Source organism: Myotis nattereri (genome assembly GCF_964212035.1).
Source record: "Myotis nattereri genome assembly, chromosome: 8".
NCBI lineage: Eukaryota > Metazoa > Chordata > Mammalia > Chiroptera > Vespertilionidae > Myotis > Myotis nattereri.
In genome coordinates, this window is record NC_138083.1 from 35,074,483 (window position 1) to 35,096,889 (window position 22,407).

General features: G+C 51.1%; 1 protein-coding gene across 1 annotated transcript; it reads left to right on the forward strand.

Moving 5' to 3' along the window:
- Positions 1-3,783: 3,783 nt before the first annotated feature.
- Positions 3,784-21,883, forward strand: LOC308523715 (uncharacterized protein; the record flags this gene model as incomplete). The annotated part of the gene is made up of 13 exons (XM_081097718.1): positions 3,784-3,892; positions 4,933-5,149; positions 5,726-5,830; positions 7,582-7,713; positions 8,515-8,599; positions 8,711-8,774; positions 9,125-9,210; positions 9,959-10,141; positions 12,463-12,516; positions 13,491-13,631; positions 17,647-17,710; positions 20,658-20,737; positions 21,851-21,883. The coding sequence occupies 13 exons, from the start codon at positions 3,784-3,786 to the stop codon at positions 21,881-21,883; spliced, it is 1,353 nt and encodes a 450-aa protein (XP_080953844.1).
- Between the last annotated feature and the right edge of the window lie 524 nt (positions 21,884-22,407).

Sequence of the window (22,407 nt, forward strand, 5' to 3'; positions counted from 1 at the left end):
TTGATTATGCTGAATAATTTATTTAGAGTTTTTTGGATAATGTAGATAGGCGTGTTTAAAAACAAAAGTAAAGGGGGAGATGTGGGGCGCGGTTACGGTGTTTTGGCCAGGTTCAAACCTCGGACTAATGAAAGGACATTGCCACGTGCAAGTCCCAGCTGGAGGGCAGGGCCCTCCCAGCACAATTATAGCCAACGGCTGTGGTTGTAAGCTTGAACCCATGGTCCAAACACGTAGCCCCACGTGCCTTGTGATAGAGTTCAGGTGCATGTAGTTGGGTGGGGATGAAACTCACGAGAATGCTGTAAACAACGTGATCACGCCCCTACTTTGCCTCGTGGCATCTGCTATAAAATAAAGACACAGCTTGTGGGCGCTGACGTCTCATCAGGGAGCAGCGTCCCACCGAGACCCAGTTATTATTCTCTTGTCTGTCTTTCCTTAATCATTTCATCGGGATCACCCTTGGTCATGCTGGCGCAGCACAAAACACAACCACCATCCATGCACCCCTGAGGTAGGAACCCCCAGATCAGAACTCTCAGACCCTACGACCTTCCTGGGCTGGGGAGGGAAACGTCTTCTGCTTCTCTGAGTCTTATTAGCCACAGGAGATTAAAAAAAAAACACACAAAAAAAAACCACTAAGTGATATCTCCACAGCCTCTCCTGCCTATCAGTAGTCATTACTGTGTTTGTCTCACAGATGAGCGATCAAGTAACACACGGCCAGTGAAATGACGGAACCCGAGCCTCACCCACGTGCCCATTTCCCCCAGGAATCTCCTTTCAGCAGAGATTAGTCAGTGAGGTAAAGCAGACGGATTCCATGAGGCTCCAACCAAATTCTTCCCTCCTGTCCCTTTAGAGAGGCCAGATTTTGGAAGGGGAGGGAAGGGAGACAGCAGTTAATGAAGGCATCCATGGTGACAGAGCCAGCTGAGCACACTCACAATGGTGGTGCCAGGATACTCACATAAGAGGGACTTTTGCATAGCAGTTTGATTGGGAGTGAGCACTCGGGGGGGGGGGGGGGGGGGGGGAGTGTCTTGAAGCCGGGTTGCATAATCACACTGAATTTCCCTTTCACTGGGTAGCCAGTCCCCTCTCTGTGCCCTGATTTCAAATCCAGTTTTGTCTCAGACATGCTGTGTGACCTTGAGAAAGTCACTTAACCTCTCTTAGTCTGTTTTTTTCATCTGTAAAATGGACATTAAGATAAGTAACTTCGCCCTGACCGGTTTGGCTCAGTGGATGGAGCATCGGCCTTCAGACTGAAGGGTCCCAGGTTCGATTCTGGTCAAGGGCATGTACCTTGGTTGCGGGCACATACCCAGTAGGGGGTGTGCAGGAGGCAGCTGGTCGATGTTTCTCTCTCATCGATGTTTCTAACTCTCTATCCTTCTCCCTTCCTCTCTGTAAAAATTCAATAAAATATATTAAAAAAAAAAAAGTAACTTCTTTGAACCCTTTCTGTGTGCCAGGCCCTGTGCTAAGTTACCTCAATGATCCTCACAATATCCAAAAGACATATGTGGGTTTATTTTTTCTCCTTTTGCAGGCATGAAAAGTGAGTCTCAGAAGGGACAGTAACTTGCCCACAGTTACACAGTTACTGCGTGGTGGTGGGGATTTGAACCCAGGCCTGCCTGACTACAGAGGCATGGCATAGAAGACATATATGGGAAAGGCACAGGGAATGGTCCCAAAGTGGTCACTGGGCCCCTCCCAGCCCTGCCTCTGTCCCTCGCCTGCTCTCTGTCCCTCACCTGCTCTCTTCCACACGCCCACCCACCCCCACCCCCACCCTCACCCCCAATACACACCCTACTCCCTTGGGCTCTATGGCTGACACATTCTGTATTAGGAGCCTCCTTGGATCCCTTCCAACAGTGAAGGCCCAGCCAGGCTCTGCAGCTCTGATGTTGTTCCTAAGGGAAAGGGCCCAACCCCAAACTGAAGGGTCCTCCCACTTCCTCCCTGGGGCATGCTGGCCCTGGCCTAGAGCCTGCCCTTTGAGCCTCAGTGACAGGCCCTATCAGTTTTGGCCAGAAGCTCCTTGCCACCCTCTGCCAAGAGGACCCTCCCTCCCCTGAAGAGCTCCTCTGAGCACCAGCCCCAGCCAAGGGGCTGGACTTGCTGCCATGTGCCACCCACCAGCTTCAGAACTCAGGTTATAAAAGTGTCTTTCTTGGAAGCGGGAGACAGAGACCAGGGAAAGATTCCAGACAGCCCCATTCGTGGAGAGGTAAGGACCAAGAGGCTCACAGGGGCACTTCTCGGGTGCTTCTTGAGTGCCTACATAATGTGGTGAAGTGGTGCGGAGGGTCTTAGTGCCAGGCCAACCTGGGTTCAAATCCAGGCTCTCCCACCGGTTATCTGTGTGACTTGGGGCAGGCAACTCATTGCTCCTCTCTGAACTTCAGTTTTGTTATCTGTAAAATGGGCCTGCTATCCATGATCCCGACCACTGCGGCGAGGACTCGATGATGTGATGGACCTTGTAAAGCTCTTGACGTGGTGTCTGCCACATAGTGAGGGCTCAAGCAAAAGTCCGGGCTGGTGTGATGATTTAGGACAAGAGAGGGAGAGCGTGGGAAGATGGTGTGAAGTACTAAGGGCAGGGAGGGAGGAGGGACTGACTTGGGTGAACTGATTGAGGAAAGTGTCTGTCATGGGACTGACAAATAGTGGGTGAATTTTAAATAACCCTTGAAGCAAAATATAAAGAGCTAATGCCATGAGTACAAGTTTTCCAGTCCAAAATTTGCATATGCAAACAAAACCTTTCTTTTCTATACCCAATTATATCACGGTTTGGGGCAGCACCTGTGCCACCAAGCACCAAAAATCTGGATGTTGCTGACTCAAGGCAGTGCAGGGCACTCCAGGGCAGGCTCAGCTGCTTTTAGGGGTACCCTGTCCTTGCTCAGGGGAAGCATGTACCCTCTGGGCGGCTTCTTCCTAGGCGTGCGGTGGGGGTGCATCGCCGGTGAGCCCTGCTTACACTAGCATATGTGTCTGCATCCCAGCTGGTCTCTGCCTTGCAGTTTCAGAAGCTGAGTCACTTGGTGACACACTTTTGCCCACCCAGAGACACCCTGCCCCCACCTGCAGGCTCCGGGGTCCTGACTGTGCCCTTTTGGCCACCCTCTGCAGGGCTGCAGTTCAGCCAATAGGACCCCATACAAACATGCTAGTTGTAATATTGAAATATTTCCTTACTAGTTGGTAAAAAGCCATGGCTGCAAGTCCCAGGGGCGTAGCTCAGCCACTATGGTGCCTCCCCCAGGACCCTTCCCTGTCCTCCAGATCCTGAAGCTTCCATGCTAAAAGGGAACAGAATATCTCACAGTGTGGCCCAGCCACTTTAACAGGGGTTAGGTCCGCTGCTTGCTCAGGGCTTGGTGCATATTGTTGACTGTATTCCTCACAATTAATGTTTAATCCCAATTTTACAAATGAGGGGTCAGAGAGATCAACTAACTTGCTCAGGGTCACACAGTCCGGGAGTGGCAGAGCCCAGATTTGAAGCCAGCCCACACAAGGAGGAAGGGCACTCCAGGCAAAGAGAACTAAAGGCACTAGTGTGAGGTGGTGGGAAGTGCAGGCTGTGTTCATGGACCAGTGGATCTGGAGCTAGAGGAGAAGCAAGGGGAGGAAAGCTGGAGAGATAGTTCTAGAAGAGGCAGAGCTGGGAGACGCTAAGCAATGGATCCCTGGTGAGGACATGAGGGGACATGGGGCTTCCCAGCTCTGTGTCCGTAGGTCCTGGCCCTGAGGATGCTGCTGTTCTGGGGGTCACTGCTATGCTGGGGGCTGCTGCCCCAAGCCCAAGGGGAGGCCCAGCACCTGCTCTTCCTACGGATCAGCAAGGACCAGCTAGAAACAGGTAAAATGTAAGGGGTGGGCCGAGGGAGGCAGGCCCGCAGGGAAGGAGAAGAGGGAGAGATGGCACCACCTCCCAATTCAAAGCTTCTCTTCTGGCCTCCCCCTCACCAGCAGCAGAATTTGCCTTCCTTCACTGAGAGCTGACCCTATCCTTCCCCTGCTCTCACACTGCTGTGGCTCCCCAGTACCCTCAGGAGAACCTCCAAGCTCCTCATACTGGCATTCAAGGACCTATATGTATGTCCAGCCTCTCCCACCACCAGTGCCCTAGCCACCCCATAGACGCCCCAGTTTTTTCCTTTGCTAGTGCTGTTCCTTTGCCTACTGTGCTCTTTTCGTTCTTCCCAACACGGTGAATTCCAACTCATTCTTTAAGGCAAAGCTCTAATGGGAATCCCTCCCAATACCCCCAAGCGGAAGGTCTCCTCCCGCTGGGCTCTCACCACCCTCCGGTGAAGCCTTGTCGATGGCCTTACCCACGTGGATTGCACTTGCCCTATTTGTCTGTCTCTCTCCCTAACTTTTGGCCGTGAGCTCCTTGTCCTCCACGCACCACAGTCCTACCTCACTGATCTGTTTCATAAACTCACCACCTCAGGGCCTTCGTACATGCTATTTCCTCTGTCTACATTGCTCCCCCCCACAATCCCCCAATCTTTCAATAGTGGATTTCTTCACCTCATTCAGGTCTCAGCTCAAATGCCTCCTCTTCTGAGAGATTCTCTGTAACCACCCTTCTTCCAGTAATGCTCCAACTCGACTCCGTTTTATTTTCTATTCACTGCCTAGCACTTTCAAAAGTGCTGTGCTTGCTTACTTGAGTGCTCAGTGTGGTCTGTCTCCCCACCAGCATGTACAGCCCATGAGGGCAGGAGCCAATGGCTCCCGTTCCCTGAGCCAGGAGAGAGTGAGCACATAAGTACTTGTTGCTAAATGATCACCTACCTCACTGGCCCAGGGCAGGTGCGGGTGAGCATTTGCTGAATGACTGAATGAACGGTGAGCCCAGGCCGAGGAGGGCCTCGTGTCCTGTGTCCTCAGATATTTCAGACTTGCTCTCGGATCACCACATTCTGGGCCGCATGGCCAGGATACCTGTGACGGGCGCCACAAGTGAAGGTATCGCCATCCTGGACCACCTGCCCTTCGTAAGAAAAGGCCTCTCCAAGAAGAGCAGTGGGCTTGACCTGTCGCTGGTCGGGGACCTGCTCTCCGGGAAGAGCCTCCCACTGCTGGGGCAGCTGCTCCGGGCGGGCGGGTGAGTAAACCGAGGCTGCTCTGGCCTGTCTTCCCCCTCAGGCGCCTTGTTCTCACCAGGCAAATGCAGCACCAGGAGGGGGAGGTGGGGGAGGCCTGGGTGTCCTTGGAGGTTCTCTACAGCCTGGGAACCGCTCAGCACGTGCATTTTTCTTGTTCTTAAACCTCTCCACGACACTTGAAATCTCCCACAGAATAAAGCAGGTCTAAATCAGGGATCTCTGTCTAGTAGCCCTCCACATTCAGGCTGCACCTTGGAATTACAAGCTTGCCTAGTGTTCTTAAAAGATATTTTAACAAATTGCCAGCATTTGAAAATCAGGAGGGTTTTCATCCAATTCTACACTTGAATTCAGACAGGGTAAATGTGTATAGGCAGCTCCTCCACTGTATTCTCCCCTTTTGTAGACGGTGAGGCACTGAGGTCTGGAGAGAAAAAGGGGCCTGTCCAGGTCTTCAAGGCTTGGGGCTGGAACTAGAGCCCACCCTTCCTGGGGTCCACTCCTACTCTAGCCATTACACACACACACTCCACAGAAGCCTTACCAGGCTATGCCACCACCCGTACCTCTCACAGGTTGGTCATAGAAGATGCCAAAGGACCCGAGGTCACCCTGCAAGTCCTGAGCGACAGCCTGCTGCAGGTCACGTTGCGAAGCAAACTGTACCTGTCGCTCCAGGGGTGAGTGCCCTGCGCGTTTCCTCCCACCTGCCTCAGCAAGCAGCAGGCCGCCATGCACTGCTGGCAAAAGCCTGCTGCCTGTGTCACCATAAGCATCATAAGAATCCTTTCCGCTTGAGCATGTTTCAAAGCCATTTTTACTGATGGGGAAACTGAGGCACTGAGTGGGAGAGGGACCTGCCCCAGGTCACAGGGTGAATCAGCAGCAGAAGCTGAGATAAAACCCTCTGACTTCCATGTCACCCATCTGCGTAAAAGGCAGATGCATTAACAGGATGGTCTGAGGAGGATCTAATTCAAGGCCACCTTGGAGTTCAGCACACCTAGACTCCAATCCCACTTACCGTCTAGGTGGCCTGAGCAAGGGCGTGAGTTCCCTGGGCCTTAGGTTCCTCACCTATAAAATGGGGATGATCAAGTCCCCTGCTGTACTTGGCTACTGAGAAAGCTCACTGCCTACCTGAGCTCAGATTGCTCACTAAACTGTGGAGGAAGATGCTGACCTGGGGCTATAAAAACAACAGCCAACAGGGCAAGTGCTATAGCGGTATTTGCACATGAAACAGGAATGTTTTTTAATATGCTTTTATTGACTTCAGAGAGGAAGGGAAAAGAAGAGAGATAAAAACATCAATGATCAGAGAGAATCATTGATCACTTCCTCCTGCACACACACATCCGCACTCCTCCCTGCCACCCCTCCCCACCGCCCCCTCCTGCTGGGGATAAAGCCCGCAACCCAGGCATGTGCCTTAACCAGGAATCGAACCTCGACATCCTGATTCATAGGTCAATGCTCAACCGCTGAGCCATGCCGGCTGGACAAGGAATATTCTTAAATGCCCTTTAGAAATGTTTTTTTGTAAAATATGGTTTTCTTGGTCTAGCTTCCCTTTTTGATAGAGGAGCACAAAAAAATATTTCTTTAATGGAGATATTGGCATAGAAAATATCTCTCTGCTATATAATAAATATATCATCACCCTTGTAATGTGTGCAATAAAAATACAACTTGACCCTTGACCTGGTAGAACTGTAGCAAACTGGAGAGCATATAGCCCATCTCAAGGTCACCCTCAGCGCCCTCAAGAGATTGACACTCAGGGAGGACTCTGGCTTGGTATTGTCTGATCTTTCAGGTTTTCCAAAGTGTAAACTCCATATCCTTTTTTCCCCCCATCACCATTTATCCCTCATGCCCTCTTCTACCTCCACCCCCTCAGCAATCACATACAGTGTACATGTCCAGGAGTTCTCTCTTCTTTTTTTCTTTTTTGCTCAATCACTCCACCCTCCCCCGCACCAACACCCGAGCCGTCTGCCTGCTTTCTATGAGTCTGTCTCTATTTTGCTTGGTAGTTCAGTTTGTTCATTTAGTTCCGCCTATATGAATTCCATATTCTTTTTTTTTCAATATGTATTTTTTATTGATTTCAGAGAGGAAGGGAGAGGAAAAGAGAGATAGAAACATTTATGAAAAGAATCATTGATCGGCTGCTTCCTGCATGATCAAGGACCAAGCCCACCACCCGGGCATGTGCCCTGACCAGGAATCTAACCGTGACCTCCTGGTTCATAGGTCCACATTCAACCACTGAGCCACTGCGGCCGGGATTGAATTCCATATTCTTAATCAACTCTCCTAGTGTTTCATTTGAGCCCTCCAGGCCGTTGCAGGCCACTAGCCTGTGACTTCTGGTCTCAACCTTGGCCTGTGGCTTGGAGCCTGCCTAGACACACTGCCCCTACAGGATCCTGCGGCTCAAAGTCATCAAGAACATCCGCATCGGGGTACGGCTGGAACAGACGGGGAGCAGGACCAAGGTGGCCTTTGAGGAGTGCCACACCCCACCAGGATACCTGAGCATCAAGGTTCTGGAGCAGTGAGTACCTGCCCACTCCTGGGCCTCCACTGGGTAGGGGTAGATGCCAGGCCTTCGTGCACTGCTCCTGCAGCTCGGCCCCTCACTGAGACTCTCCCAGCACAGTTGTCTAGAGTGACCAAGGACATCAGGGACAGGATCAAGCCGCACCACCCATCAGTATCTGCAGCCTCAACGCTGAATGTCACGGCTAAGAGTGTGCATCAAATCTCGGCTCGGCCGCTTTCTAACACTGGGGCCCCTAGCCAAGCTATCTGACTTCTAGGAGCCTCCGTTTCCTCACCAGTAAAATAGGATTTCTCACAGAACCAGCCAGCATGGGTGGTTGTGGGGAACAGATGAGTTAACCCTTGGGTCCCACTTAGCATTAAACCTACCACATAAGGTGGCCTCTATCTATGATTCTCAAATTACCCGGCACAAAAGCCATTTCCTTCATGAAACCCGCTGTGACTTCCACTGCCAATTGTGATCTCTCCCTCTTTGAAAATCACAGAAACATTTATCAGAGAGAGAAATAAGGAGGCAGAGTCAGGGAGGAAGAATCAGGAAGAAATAAAGCAATAAAGCAGGAGAAAGTGAGGGAGGTAGAATGCAAGAAGGCAGGAAGGATGAAAAAGCAGAAAAGGAAGGGGAGGAGAGAGGAGGGAGACGTCAGGCGAGGAAGGAAGCAGCCACTCCGAATTTCCACATTACACAGGCCCAGGAGACCTTCCTCAGCCTTGCCCTGGACTCCCCGTTCTGGCCTCAGTCTCCCACTCCATGATGTCTCAGACCCCATCTGCTCTCCCCTGGCCCTAGGATGAACCCCCTCCTGGTGAATGAAGCTCTGGAGATGGTGACAGGTGTCCTGGACCAGGCACTGCCCTTCATCCTGCAGAAGATTGTGAGTTGCTCATCCCCCCCTGCCTCCCCCTAGAAAAGGAGCACAACCCCAAAGGAGATCCCTTCAACCTCACCCAACCCCCACAAAGACCCCCTCGTGCCTTCCCTCCAGGTGTGCCCCGTGGCCACGACCCTGCTCAACTCGCTGCTAGAAGACCTGTTGCACATCAATCTGTGTATGTTGGTCCAGACTTATCTGTTGTCCCTGTACTGTGTGCCAGGGACTGTCCTAGGCTCTGCTATGGTGGGAAACAAACCACACAAACCCTGCCCACAGCGTGCCTGCTTTCTAGTGGGGGAGAGAAAGGCAATATGCCTATGACCCTGCAAAGTGGGATTATCAGAGGCCCACAGAGTAGACTGTTGTGATGATGCATATAACCTGGCACAAAGGTATTGCTCAATAAGTGTCATTATTATAAGAAGCACAGCCCAGCGCATAAAGAACTTAAAGCTGAGCAGAGAGGGAGAACAAATTCTCCATTTTGCTGCCTCTCCGTGCCCCCGTTTCATGACTTTATTGTAGCCCCAGCCACCTCAGGCCCAGAAGACTTCCAGTACCATGTCACCACCACGGAGTTCACCGAGGAGGCCATCCTGATGAAAGTCCTGGTGAGCCAGCCCCCTGGCCAGGGCAGACCTCCAAGGGCATCCCCTGGTCTGGGGGAGGATGGACAAAGAGGAGAATGTGATGGGCTTCTCTGGCAGGAGGTACAAAGGGGAGGAGGGGGAGACGGAGGAGGAAGAAGCAAATGAAGACCCAGGTACCTGCCCTCGGAGCTTGTGCTGAGCCCGGGGGGTCCTTCCTCAACGCAGGAGAGCAGGAGAGGCCACAGGCCTGCGTGTCCCATGAGCAAGGATCAAGCCCCAACTAAAGGCAGGGGCTGCAGGGCCACGCGTAATGCCCCGTTGGCAGGGACCCCTCAAATGCGGAAACAAAGGCCCAGAGAAAGGACGAGGCTGGCTGCCCAGCTCCAGTCCCCAAGGAACGAGGGGAGGACAGGAAGGACTTGATAGGAAGGAGTGCTGTTAACAAGGGTGCAGAGAAGGGAGTAGGGTCAAATGAGGGAGAAGCAAGGAAACAGGTCATGGGTTCAAAACCCAGCTCCACCCCCTACCGTGTGTAGGATCTTAAGTAGTCACCTCCCCTCTCTGGGCTTCAGCTTCCTCACCTGTGAAATGGTACCAATAATTGCTCCCGTCTCATGACGCCGTTGTGAGGTTCAAATGAGATTGCGCACAGAAACGTTCAGCGCTGTGCCTGGCACACAGTGAGCCCTCGATGTATGAGCTGTAACCAGTTGTTGGCCAAGGAGGCCGTTCCCATGGAATTTCTTCTTCCCCCTTCATTTCTCTAAAGCTCGTGACCCCCTGTGGCCCAGGCCAGAGGGCCCCAAGGTCTGACCACCTGGCCCCCCAGCCCCTCCCAAAATTATCCCAGGGCAGCATGGCAGACCTGGCCTTTTGGGTGGAAGCCTACAATGACATCCTGTCCTGCCTCTACACCAGCAAGGAAGTCCGTGTGGACCCCCAGGACTCCACGGTGAGTGCTGAGGAAGGGGAAGGAGGGTGGGACATGACAAAGGTCACTGCTCTGTTTTCACATGAAGAAGCCGAGGTCGAGCTGGCAGAACTCTCTTTGTGGGTGGCCTAGGTAAGCCAGTCCTCCTCTCTGGCCCTCACCTGGATAACTCCTCCAGCACAGAAGTCCCTTCCTCCTGGAAGACGTCCTTAAGCTCCCAGGCCCCTTGTTACTCGCTTCACAAAACTTATCCATTCATTTGTGCCACAAACATTTATTAACGGCCTTCTGTGTGCCAGGTCCTGTGCATACCGGTCCCTGCCCTTGCAGAACTCAGTCAGATTGGGGAGTAGAAACCGAACAAGAAAACAGTCAGAGAGCCCTAGCTGCTTTGGCTCAGTGGATAGAGCATCGGCCTGCGGACTGAAGGGTCCTGGGTTCGATTCCAGTCCGGGGCACATGCCTGGGTTGCAGGCTCGATCCCCAGTAGGGGGCATGCAGGGGGCAGCCGATCAATGATTCTCATCATCGATGTTTCTATCTCTTTCTCCCTCTCCTTTCCTCTCTGAAATCAATTATCTATAACAGATAAATGAAATAATATAGAGCAATGGATCAGTAAGTGACTGGTGGAGATGAGAGGGCTCCCTCCCCTGGACAGGGAAGTCAGTGAAGACATCTCTAAGGTGGTATCTGACTGGTGACGAGGCACACACACAGAGGTCTGCAAGAAGAGCACGTTCCCTGGGTCAATGAGGGAATCGATGAGGGAGAAAAACAGATATATCACTGTCAAAAGCCTCCAGCAGCTCCTTGTCACATTCTAAATAAGTCAGTCTCCTCTGTGCCACTCCTGGGGCCCTGCATGATCTGACCCCTGCCCACCTCTCCAGCCTTATCTCCTCACCTGCTACACTCCAGACACACAGGCTGAGCTCGGCTCCCACCTCAGGGCCTTGGCACACGCTGGTCTCTGTGCCCAGGACTCTCTTCCCTCCACTGCTGGTCTCAGTGAAAATGTCATCTCCTCAGAAAGCCCCTCCTTGATCACTTCATCTAAATATCTAAAGGAAGCTTTCTCTCCCCCCACCTCCTCCTTTCTCTCTCTCATTCTGTTCTTTTCCCTTCAAATCACTGATTACTGTGTGTGTATGAATAAAGTTACACATGCAAAGTTTTACACACATATATATACACACATATGTGTATTTGTATGTTTATTTAACTTTGTATGTTTACTGTCTCCCCCATTCTGAGGCAGGGACAGTGAACAGGGTACTATGTGAAGGACACACAGTGGGTACTCAGTAAACACTGAAATATGAAATCCTAAGATGCATATCTGGAAGAGTTCTAATGTTATTGCTCCATTTCCACATGAGGAAACCAAGGTCCAGATAGGGGAAGTGACTGGCCCAAGGTCATCCAGCAGGTGGAATTAGGACTGGAGCCCGTCTCCTGCCTCCTCATGCTCTTCCCTCCATCCCACACAGGTGTGGCAGCTCTGAAACAGAAGTGAACCCTGTAATTCCATGTCCAGAGAAATTCTTACACCAGTGGGCAAGAATGCATGTGCAAGGGGGTTCTTTGTAGCTTCGCTTGTTATAGGGAGAAAAGCAAAGTTAACCTAGGTGTCCATCAATAAGGAATTTAAAAAATAAATCAGGTTATGGTCATAAAAAGCAGAATACTGTGCAACTGTTAAGAAGAATGGAGTTGTTCTATATGTACTGATGGTGAGAGGACTAAACAAGGTGTAGGGCCACATGGTTAAAATTTTCCCAACTCTTCGTGCTTATACGTGTAGAGAAAATGTCTGTCAGGATACACTCCAAAATGTCAACAGTGGGAACCCCTGAGAATAGGATTTAGGGAAAAGCGGGAAGAGGTGTTAGAGTAGACTTTTACTTTTTACTTTATACAATTTGTTGTGTTTTTCATAATGATTTATGATCTTCAAAAATCAATGCAGCATAGGTAAATTGATAGAAATGTGATGTACTTGCTTCAAATATAGGGAACTATTAGTAGAAGAATCTCTAGGTGTTAAGTACACAAATGTTTTCTATAAAGTTCTTTCACCTTTGATGCACATGTGAAAAATTTCACAATAAAATGTTGGGGAAGGAGGGATCATTGAAACAATGAAAGGTTACTCTTTCCAGGTAAATCATAATGAGACTCCAGGTGAACAGCTCCTCCGTGCAGACTGACTGATGTGCAGGTGGTGCATTCTGTTGGGAACAATTACATCTCATTGAACCCCAATGGACATCCCCCAAACCTGCTCAGAACAGATCTAAGGATTCTAAAGTCCAACACACATTTTGCCCTTTTCCCAGGCTGCCGACCTCATTCAGCTGTTGTCACTGAGAGAATTGGAACCCAGGCCCGAGGTGAGTGTGTTGCCAGCTCTCCACCCCCTCCACCCCGCCCCCAGCTCCCTGGCAAGCCAGAAAAGATTCAGGGTTGGGGAGCAGGATCTGACCCCCTAGGCATGACCCATTTGGCCAGAGTTTCCTCCTGTGGACTCACAAAATCATTGCACTTGCTTCACGGGTGTTGTGAGAATTAAAGGAGATGATTCAAGTAAGGCAACTCAGCTCAGCGCCCCACCCAGTGACCATGCCATGTGGCTGTCATTATCCAATACCGAACAAGACACCAGCCTACTGAGGCACAGTGAGTGGTGGCTGTGTGCCAGCCATAATTCTCAGCAAACCTGCACTCTCACACATTTTCATACATCAGCAAACAGGTTAAGCATGCTGAATTCACTTGCCTAAGCTCACATTGCTCAGTAAGTGGCAGAATCAGAATTTGAACCCAGACCCAGACTCCAAAATTCACGCTCAATGTCCTCTCTCCAAAGCTCTTAGAACATGGCACCTGATGGACCAGCAACAACAATAACCACAATCGGTAACAATCGCATTACTGGGTGCCCGGTTCTGTTCTAAGCACTTGCTATAAATGAATTCATTTTATCCCCACAACGACCTTATAGGATAGACATGATTATTATCCCCATTTTACAGTATGAAAACTGAGGCACAGAGAGATTAAGAAACTTGTCTCAGACCACACAGTTTGCAAGTGGCGGAGCTAGGACTCGAGCTCCAAAATCTATGTTCTTACCTGCTATGCATGCCCAGGAGGAGGATGTCATCTTACCTCCGAGGAGTTCAGTGAGACAGTAACCTTCTCAAGGTCACACCGCACGTTGCTGCAGAACTAGAACAAAAACTCAAGACGCCCTGACTCCTCAGGTGGTCTTTTCCCCGTTCCTCCAAACTGGGGGCTCAGAAAAGCCATCTTCTAGGCCTGCCCACCCCTCTTATGCTTCAACTTCATTCTGGCTTTTAAGCAGTCCCCAGGAAGAACGGGGCTGACCATCAGCACCCCTGACCCTCCCAGGGTCCGCCTCGACGGTCACGGGGCCACCGCCATCCAGCAGGGCTCCCTGGTGCTGCTGAGGCCCAGTAACACCTCCTCTGTCTCCGTTTCCTGGGTGAGTTAAGCCTTGAACTTCTTTGCTCCCCAGGGGCCCTGGGTCCACTTGAGGGCCCCTCCCAGGCCCTGCCTGAAGCGGTGTGACAGAGAAACAGCAGCAAACCTCACTGCCGCATCATCTACTCATAGTCAATCAGTCCGCCCCCAATAAGCCTGCCGTTAAAGCATGAAAAGACTCGAACACCTCCGGCCTCCAGGCCAGGCCCCAGTGCTCCCGAGAACCCCCTCAGGTCAGTGCCCTTACGTGGTAGCATTTTAACTGTCTGCCCTGGACATGGCTGCATCGAGAGCCCTTGTCCACAAAACCAGGAGAAAGATCAGAGAAATGTAGTTGATGGAGGAGCTAAACGTGTCTGCATTCTCTCCTTCCCAAGAGAGAGGTGACCCAAGCTAGAGAGGGCCAGGCCCTGGGGAAATACAGCTCCCTCAGTTGCAACTTCTCTATCCTGAGCTCCCCGGGATTCCTATTTGCCATTCCACAGACCCTGAAATTGGGAAGGTGCCTCATATAAGGGGCGGGAGCGTTGCCCCACTAGCCGAGCCCAGCGGCATCGGTGTGTACAGCACAATCCTGGGATCCTAGTTGGCACGATTCTGGGGCAAAGAAACCAGTCATCTCTGGCTGGTGGGCAAAGTCCTACTTCTAGTTTATAAGGTGACCAAGTGGATTATGGTCGTCCGTAGACAACCTGCTGAAAACGAAAGCGTCCTCTGGCTTCCGGCAACCTCAACCCTCAGCCAGCTGGCTCACTGCAAAAGGCTTTCCACCCACTGGGCTGAGTCCCTTCCCTTCTATCCACCCCACCCCCACCCCCGCCTTCCCTGCCCTCCAGGAGCACCCAGCACCCACCTGTGCCCTCTCCTGGGCAACACCAACACAGTCATCATCTGAACACATGCGAGCCAGCAGTTGGGGTGCGGGTAGGACTGGGTGAGAGGGGGCCAACCCCGGGACAAGTACTCATGGGAGGTGGACGCGAAGGGAATAACCTCTAACCAGAATGTAAATTCTCCTGTTCTGACTTAATTTCACTTTGCCATAGAAACTCCTTTCAAAGGCTATGTTTTCCTCAAGAAATCAGAAATTAAAACTCCAGTTCACTCCAAACAGGTAAATTATTTTGGCTTTGGATGTTGCACAAATAAGATGGCTCACACAGAGAGAGATGGAGGGAGAGTGCAGTTAAGGGGGACAAGTTTTCATGCCTGCTGTCAGCTGAACAGAGTGGTTTATAGGAGGAAGGGAAGAGGGAGACAGGGGGAGAGGGAGGGAGAGAGGGAGGAAGGGAAGGAAGGAAGGAGGGAGGAGGTTGTGACTCGAACCTCACTGAACACTGTACCCCCAAGCAGCTGCCCTGACCTAAAGGGGTGATCTCTTTTCTCTGATAGCACCATGGTCACCCTGGACACTTACCCTGCTGGCCTTGCAAAGCAGGTGAGTCTTGCCTTGGCCTCTCTACTGTCCTGGAGGCCCCACCAGCAGACCCTGAGTCATTGATGTAGGGAATTCAAAGACTCACTCACTTTCTATCCCTCATCTCATCTTGCCCTGGAGCCCCCATGCCCACTGGGGTGGGGGGTGCACACAGGACTTAAACTGGTCCATTTCATTCTTTCGTTCACTTAACACTGAGTATCTGTCACGTGCCCACCTTGTCTTAGGATGCATCGGTGAACAAAACAAAGGTCCCTGCCCTTGCAGAACTCACATTCATAATATATAATATATAAGGTAAATTATATATCATGTAGGCAGGTAACAGTGCTGTGGGGAAAGCAGGGGAGGGGACAGAGGATGGGGAGTGCAGGTAGGTAGGGGCAACATTAAAAAGGGAAGGCCTCATTGAGAAGGTGAATGAGCAAAGACGGGAGGAAGTAAGGGAAGGAGCGGTGAGGATATGGGGAAAGAGGGGACCAGATGCCCCAAGGCAGGGGTGTGCCTGATCGTTCTGGAAACAGCAGGTGCCAGGGTGGCTGGAGCAGAGAGGGTGGGTAATGGTCAGAGAGGGCAAGGCTAGACCCATCAGGGCCTTCTAGTCAGGACTGGCTTTTACCGAGTGACATGAAAGCCCATGGAAGAGCAGACGGAAGGGCAAGGGTGGAGGCAACGAGGACACACACACACACACACACACACACACACACACACACCCAGGCTTGCAGACTGTGCAGAGGCTGCTGAGGCATGAACCCCATGGTGGCAGTGGTGGCGGTGCAGGATGTTCTGAAAGTAGAGCTGACAGGATTTCCTGGTGGAAAGGATGGGGAAGGTGAGAGATGCATCCCGGATGGCACAGGATTTGGAAGAAAACAGCCTCTTTCAGGAGAATACTCAGTTTGTGCCTCCAGCAGGGCTGTGGGCCCCCTCTCTGGGTTTCCTCACCCCTGAGCCCCGCGTCCTAAACCACGGCACCCACGTGCAGCAGTGTGGGGTTTCTGCGGTCCTGTGCCTGGTCTGGCCATTCCTGTGAATGAGTCCACAGGGCGGAGCACGTGGTCTCTTCCCCCAGGGGTTGTCCCAGCTCCTGCACTGGAAGAGCTCTGCACTACCCTGCCCGTCCGAGGGAGACCCATGCCATCTCCTCCTCCCACCCTATGGACATCCCATCGCCCTCCACTTCCACAGGCCTGTGAGCCTCATGCTCTAGCCCTTCTCAGGAAAAGCTGCAAGATGGAAAAACAACAAAAGGACTGAACGAGAACATGTACAGAAAGCACTTCAAAATGATCATGCCTGTTCTACCAGGTCTTGCTCCAGCCTTACTTGGGGAGACCAGGGTTGAGAGGCCCCGGCCAGGGAATCCCTTCCCAGACAGCCTCAGAGGGCAGCCATCCAGACCGGGGCTGCGTGTACGGTGGGACAGGATGTGCACTGGACAAGCCACCCATCCCACAGACAATGCAGATATGAATATGTCCTTGACAGTCTCCCAACAGATGGGGAAAGTGTGTCTTGAAGAAAGGGGGTCTTTTTTTAATGTTTTTATTGATTTTTTTAGAGAGAGAGGGAGATGGATAGAGAGATAGTAGAAATATCACTGAGAGAGAAACACTGATAGGCTGCCTCCTGCACATGCCCTTCTGGGGATCAGGCCTGCAACCCGGGCATGTGCCCTGACCTGAACCGAACGGGCAACCTCTTGGTTCATGGATCGACGCTCAACCACTGAGCAACACTGGCTGGGCAAGAAAGAGAGTCTTAATGAATGTATGCAACTTAGATCCACAGGCAAGGCCTTCCAGGTGACAGGATTAGTAAGAGCAAAGCACAGAAGAAGGCATATGCAAGGTATTCCAGTCCGGCTGCAGGGGAGCAATGGGAGATGGAAGTGGAAGGGAGGGAGGGAGGGAGGGAGGGAGGGAGGGAGGGAGGGAGGGAGGGAGAGGGAGAGAGAGAGAGAGAGAGAGAGAGAGAGAGAGAGAGAGAGAGAGAGAGAAAGGAAGGGAGGGAGGGAGGGAGGGAGGAAGGAAGGAAGGAAGGAAGGAAGGAAGGAAGGAAGGAAGGAAGGAAAAAGAAAAAAGAAAAGAAGAAAAAGAAAGAAAGAACAAAAGAAAGAAAGAAAGAAAGAAAGAAAGAAAGAAAGAAAGAAAGAAAGAAAGAAAGAAAGAAAGAAAGAAAGAAAGAAAAGAAAGAGGGTCTATTTCTAATCTGTCCAAATGGGTTGGGGCAGCCCTGACCAAGACCCCTGAACATCCCTGGTGACAGGAGGTCTGCTTTCTCAATGAGACAGTTCCTGCCCAGTCATCAGGCAGCTGTCAGGACTGGACTCAGAGTGGGTCCCTGTGAAGCTCTGGCCCTGGGGGTCTCCTTGCTGGGCTGCCCTGAAGCAGTAAGACCATCGCTGAGACAGGCGGTGAAGGCTACTTTTACCGGCCCCTCAACCTTCCCCGGTCCTTTCACTAATCTGTTCATCTGGCTCCAATGGCCTTAAGAAGTGGGGTCCCCCGCTCCAGAGGTCACAACCTGCTGACCCAGCTGAAGTGACCTTCCAGCCCTCTTTCACCCGTTGCAGGAAGAACGTCTGAAGGCCTTTGTCTCGGAGCTTCTGAGGAGGATGTTTTTGCCCCATCACAACGGTAAGCCCCACTGGGTTTCCCCTCATGCCCACATACCATACAGCTTGGAGAAACATCAACAGTGTCCAAAGCTCTGCACGTACACCCGACTTCTGTCTTGCTCCCTGGGGTTGGTTAAGAATCGCCCACACACAAGGCAAAAGGAGGCAGCACAGAAACCCTGAACTGTGGGGTGTGGTGGGTGAGGAGGGTGGGGAAGGGGCCATGTGTGTCCTCCTGTTCTTCGCCCAGGCAGTACAGTGATAGGAACTCAGACATGGGGCGAGGAGCCAGGAAGGGCTTCCTGGGGGAGGTAGGGGTTAGCATGGAAAGTGAAAACAGGAAGGCCCATCAGAGGTGGTGGAGCCCACAGCTCACAATGCCAACGCCTGCAGGACCCAGGTAGGTAACATACCCAAAGGAAGCAACCCAGGTGGGGCCTAGGCAAACATGCCCCCCTTAAGTGGGAAGCTAACTTAAGAGCCTAGTCAGGTGCCTCTGCCTCATAGAACTCATGGGTTTTCTCGCCTCCCCTGATGCAGTCTGTGGAACCATTGTCCATCCACCCACATGATTACTTGGTCAGCGCATGTGTCCCCAAACACAGAGGTGATCAGTCTCCTCTGAGAAATTACCTGGCGCAGCCTCCTTGCCTTCCAGATAGGCCCAGAGAAGTTTAGTGACTTAACCAAGGTCACCCAGCAAGTCTCTGGCAGAGCTGAGCCCAGTACCCTGGATTCTTGCTTCCCTAACAGGGGCTTTTCTCTGAATTCCAACTCAAGGACTCATGTTGGGACTGCAGAGTGAGGCTAGAGGAGCAGGCAGCGGCTCAAATGCTAGCCAGGCTGAAGAATTTGGCATCTATTCTAAGGCTCATGGTAGCCAGGGAAAGTTCTGGGCATGAAGTGAGCAATTTTGTGTTCAAGAAGGAGGTGGGGAAGGATGGTGACGCAAGGTCCAACAAGGCAGTCAGAGAGAGTGCAGGTAGGCAAGGATGTAACCTGACCTGGGATGAGGCAAAAGATGAAGGAAAAAGCCCCACCCCCATCCCCACTTTGCTAGGACCTATCCCAGGGAGCTCATTCAACAAGTGTATCTTAGATCCTGGCCAATAGGAAGGGTGGTGTCCCTCAACAGATAACTGGATAACGAAGATGCAAGACACACACACACACACACACATTACTCAGCCATAAAAAAAAAGAATGAAATCTTGCCATTTGAGACAACATGAATGGAGTTACAGGGGATTATGCTAAGTGAAATAAGTCAGACAGAGAAAGACAAATACTGTATGTTTTCACTTACATGTGGAATATTACAAAAAGCAAATAAACAATACAGAGACAGACTCATAGATACAGAGAACAAACGGATGCCAGGTAAGGGGGCAGACTGTAATGGGAGAAAATGGTGAAGGGGATTAAGAGATGCAAACTTCCAGTTATAAAATAAATAATTCATGGGAGTGTAAAGTACAGCATAGGGAATATAGTCAATAATACTATAACTTTGTATAGTAACAGATGGGTACTAGACTTATGGTGATCACTTCTTACTGTCAAATCATTATGTATACACATGGAACTAATATAATATTATGTGGCAACTATATTTTAATTTTTAAAAAAGATCGGAGGATAGATGGAAGACCAGAGGTACTGTCCCTGTTCCTCTATCCCAACCCCCACCTAACTGGACCAAATACCACATTAGGCCAGCAAGAGGGTATTAGGCCCTCCCCTGAGCCCCGAGTATTGATGGGTGGATGAGGTGGGATGAGGGCTGGTCAGTGCAGAGGACAGGGGAAAAGGGTTTGCCAAAACTCAGTGTGCCAAAAATGATGAATTCATTCAAATTCAATCTGAAAACTGACCACATTCAAGTTCACCACATTTACGAATTCACCAAAAACTTGCTTGAAGAACTGTTTTTTATATATTTAATAATTCAGTATATTCATGAATATTTACCTTCTTTGATATATTCAATGAATATTTTCTTTTTCACTTATTGTGTGTGTGTTAATCCTCACCTGAGGATATTATTTCCATTGATTTTTAAAGAGAGAGTGGAAGGGAGGGAGGGAAAGTGAGAGAGGGAGAGAGACAGAGAGTGGGGAGGAGAGAGAAACATCAGTGTGAGAGAGATACATCAATTGTTGCCTTCTACACATGCCCTGATTGGGTCCAACACTCTAACCCAGCTGTGGGCAAACCACGGCCTGCGGGCCGGATCCGGCCCGTTTGAAATGAATAAAACTAAAAAAAAAAAAAGACCGTACCCTTTTATGTAATGATGTTTACTTTGAATTTATATTAGTTCACACACAAACACTCCATCCATGCTTTTGTTCCGGCCCTCCGGTCCAGTTTAAGAACCCATTGTGGCCCTCGAGTCAAAAAGTTTGCCCACCCCTGCTCTAACCACTTAGAAACACCAGCCAGGGCTTCAATGGATATTTTCTTATTAATATAATCAAATGTCTAGTGTTTTAAAGTTAAGTTTTCAATTTATACTGACTTTTTTCTAATCCTTTTCTGAGACATTTCCTGTTTCTGCCAAGATTTTAGCATTTTTCAGGCATGTATAGCATTTTCAACCATTTCTCACAAACGAGAATAATAAAATTCATTGATACAGTCATAAGAAGACTCCAACATACTGAACATTCCTTAAAATCGTGCTAAGAAGAGTAACTTTGTAAGAAGGCTTTCATAGTTACTGAATATGTTTGAGAGAAGTTCCTTTAAAACAGGACTTTAATGACTGGGCGGGTATTAGAGAGACTGGCTTTGTGGAGGGGCTGCCGGAAGGGGATGGAGATGATGCTCCCTGAGGAAGGGAAGGGGCACATCCAGGCCCTTCCCTGCTCTGGGCACTGGAGCAGCCAGGGGTCAGCCGGCCTGGCCCACACTGCCCCTGCCTACACGCAGGACACTGAGCTCCTTGTCCATCCCATTCACAGAGCTGCTCAGTGAACAACACCTCCCGCTGCCCCGCATCAAGGGCCTCGCCTTCGACAAGGCCCGGGTGGAGCTCTCTGAGGTAAATGCTGGGTAAAGAAGCTTCTGGAGACACAGTGGGAGGTCAGAGCTAGGAGGGCCTTAGCGTCGCCTTGGTCCCTGTCCTGTGAGGCAGAAGCTGAGGCCGGGGCACGGGAGGCACCACATGTGGCAAGCCCTTCACCTTCCTTAACTCACCGTCTCCTCACAGCCGATCTGGGGGCGATGCCCCCTTTACAGATGAGAAAACGGAGGCTCCGAGGGGCTACATGAACCCCTCAGGGAGCCAGACCTTAGGCTCACTGAGAGGTTCAATGCCTTACACAGGTGGTCGTCACAGTTAGTTCCATGAAGTTGATGCTGGGACTTGTCCCATTTTACAAACAAGCAAATTAGGGCTCCGAGAGGCAAAGTCATGGCACAGCCACAGCCGCTGTCTCACGTCAGAGCCAGACCTGTAGAGGCAAAGGGATGGACGGTGGGTTGGGCTCATTGGCTCACTCATCGATTCACTCCTAAGCCGCCTCGCACGTTGTGCAAGGTGCACACTGCAGGGTGTATCACCACTCCTCCTGTAGTCTCCACGAGTGGCACCACCTGTAGGTGGGTGGTGCACAAGCTGTGCATCCTTCCCTGGCTTCCCTGTCACCCATTCATCCACTACCACTCATGCAGCCAGGCAATATGTGTCCCTGGCTGCTCTGTGCCTGGCCCTGTGCTGAGCAATGCTGGGACAAAGAGGTGAGTTAGACCCAGTCCCTAACGCCCCCCCCCCCCCCAGAAGCTCCCATTCCAGTGGGGAAGAAGGTGCAGGCAGGAGCACTTGGATTCCAGCAGCACGGGCGGGCCCAGCAGAGGTTTGGGCACTGTGGGTGGGAGCATGTGGAAGGCTCTAGCCCGGTGACAGATCCACCTCAGGGTGACCCAGCAGGATGAACCCCAAAGCATCAGGAACCAGTCTTTTCCTTCCCTCGCTGACATTTCCAAGACCCTCCTTGCACTCCCCTAATCCCCTTATCCAGTCGGTCCCTGGCTCTGTCTTCTTGCCACGGGGTGTTCTTAGGACTCACACAACCTCTCCAGGAGAGGCAGACGCAGCCTCGGGGAGAGCTGGTTTATAGGACGGATGTCCATGTTGCTCTGCTTCTACCCACAGGAGTACATGCTGCTGACCATTCCAGAGGAATAGGTTCTTGCCGAGGACCCCAGCCACAAGTGCTCCAGACCCTTGAGACTCCAAGAATGGCTAGAGTCACAGTGGAAAGTCTGGGTTGCAATAAAGATGACTTGCTTGAGAAAGAGTCTGGTTCTGAGTTTGCCAAGAGGTTCTGGAAGGTGGCAAGGCCATCTTGAAATGTTCAAAGAAAGGGTTTTTTCCCCGATAGTTCCTGGTTCCCCTGGCCCCTCAGAGAATATTATTAATTCAGTGTTCAGTGGCTCAGAGAAGGGAGGGTTCCTCAGAAAATGGACCAAGAGCCTGAGTTTCCCAAGTCCAGGCCCTGAGAGGATGGGGTATAGAAAGACACACAGAAAATCTACATGCACAGGAGAGGTCCCCTAGTCAAGATAAAAGAAAGAAGCAGGGAGGAGAAGTTTTGGGGTCCCTAAGAAAATAAGCTCAAAGACATGTGGGAGGCCTTGAGTATGGAGGAAAGGGGCAAAGGAAAGCAGCCAGACCACCCAAGAGGGAAGCTGGGTCCAGGTGGGTGACCG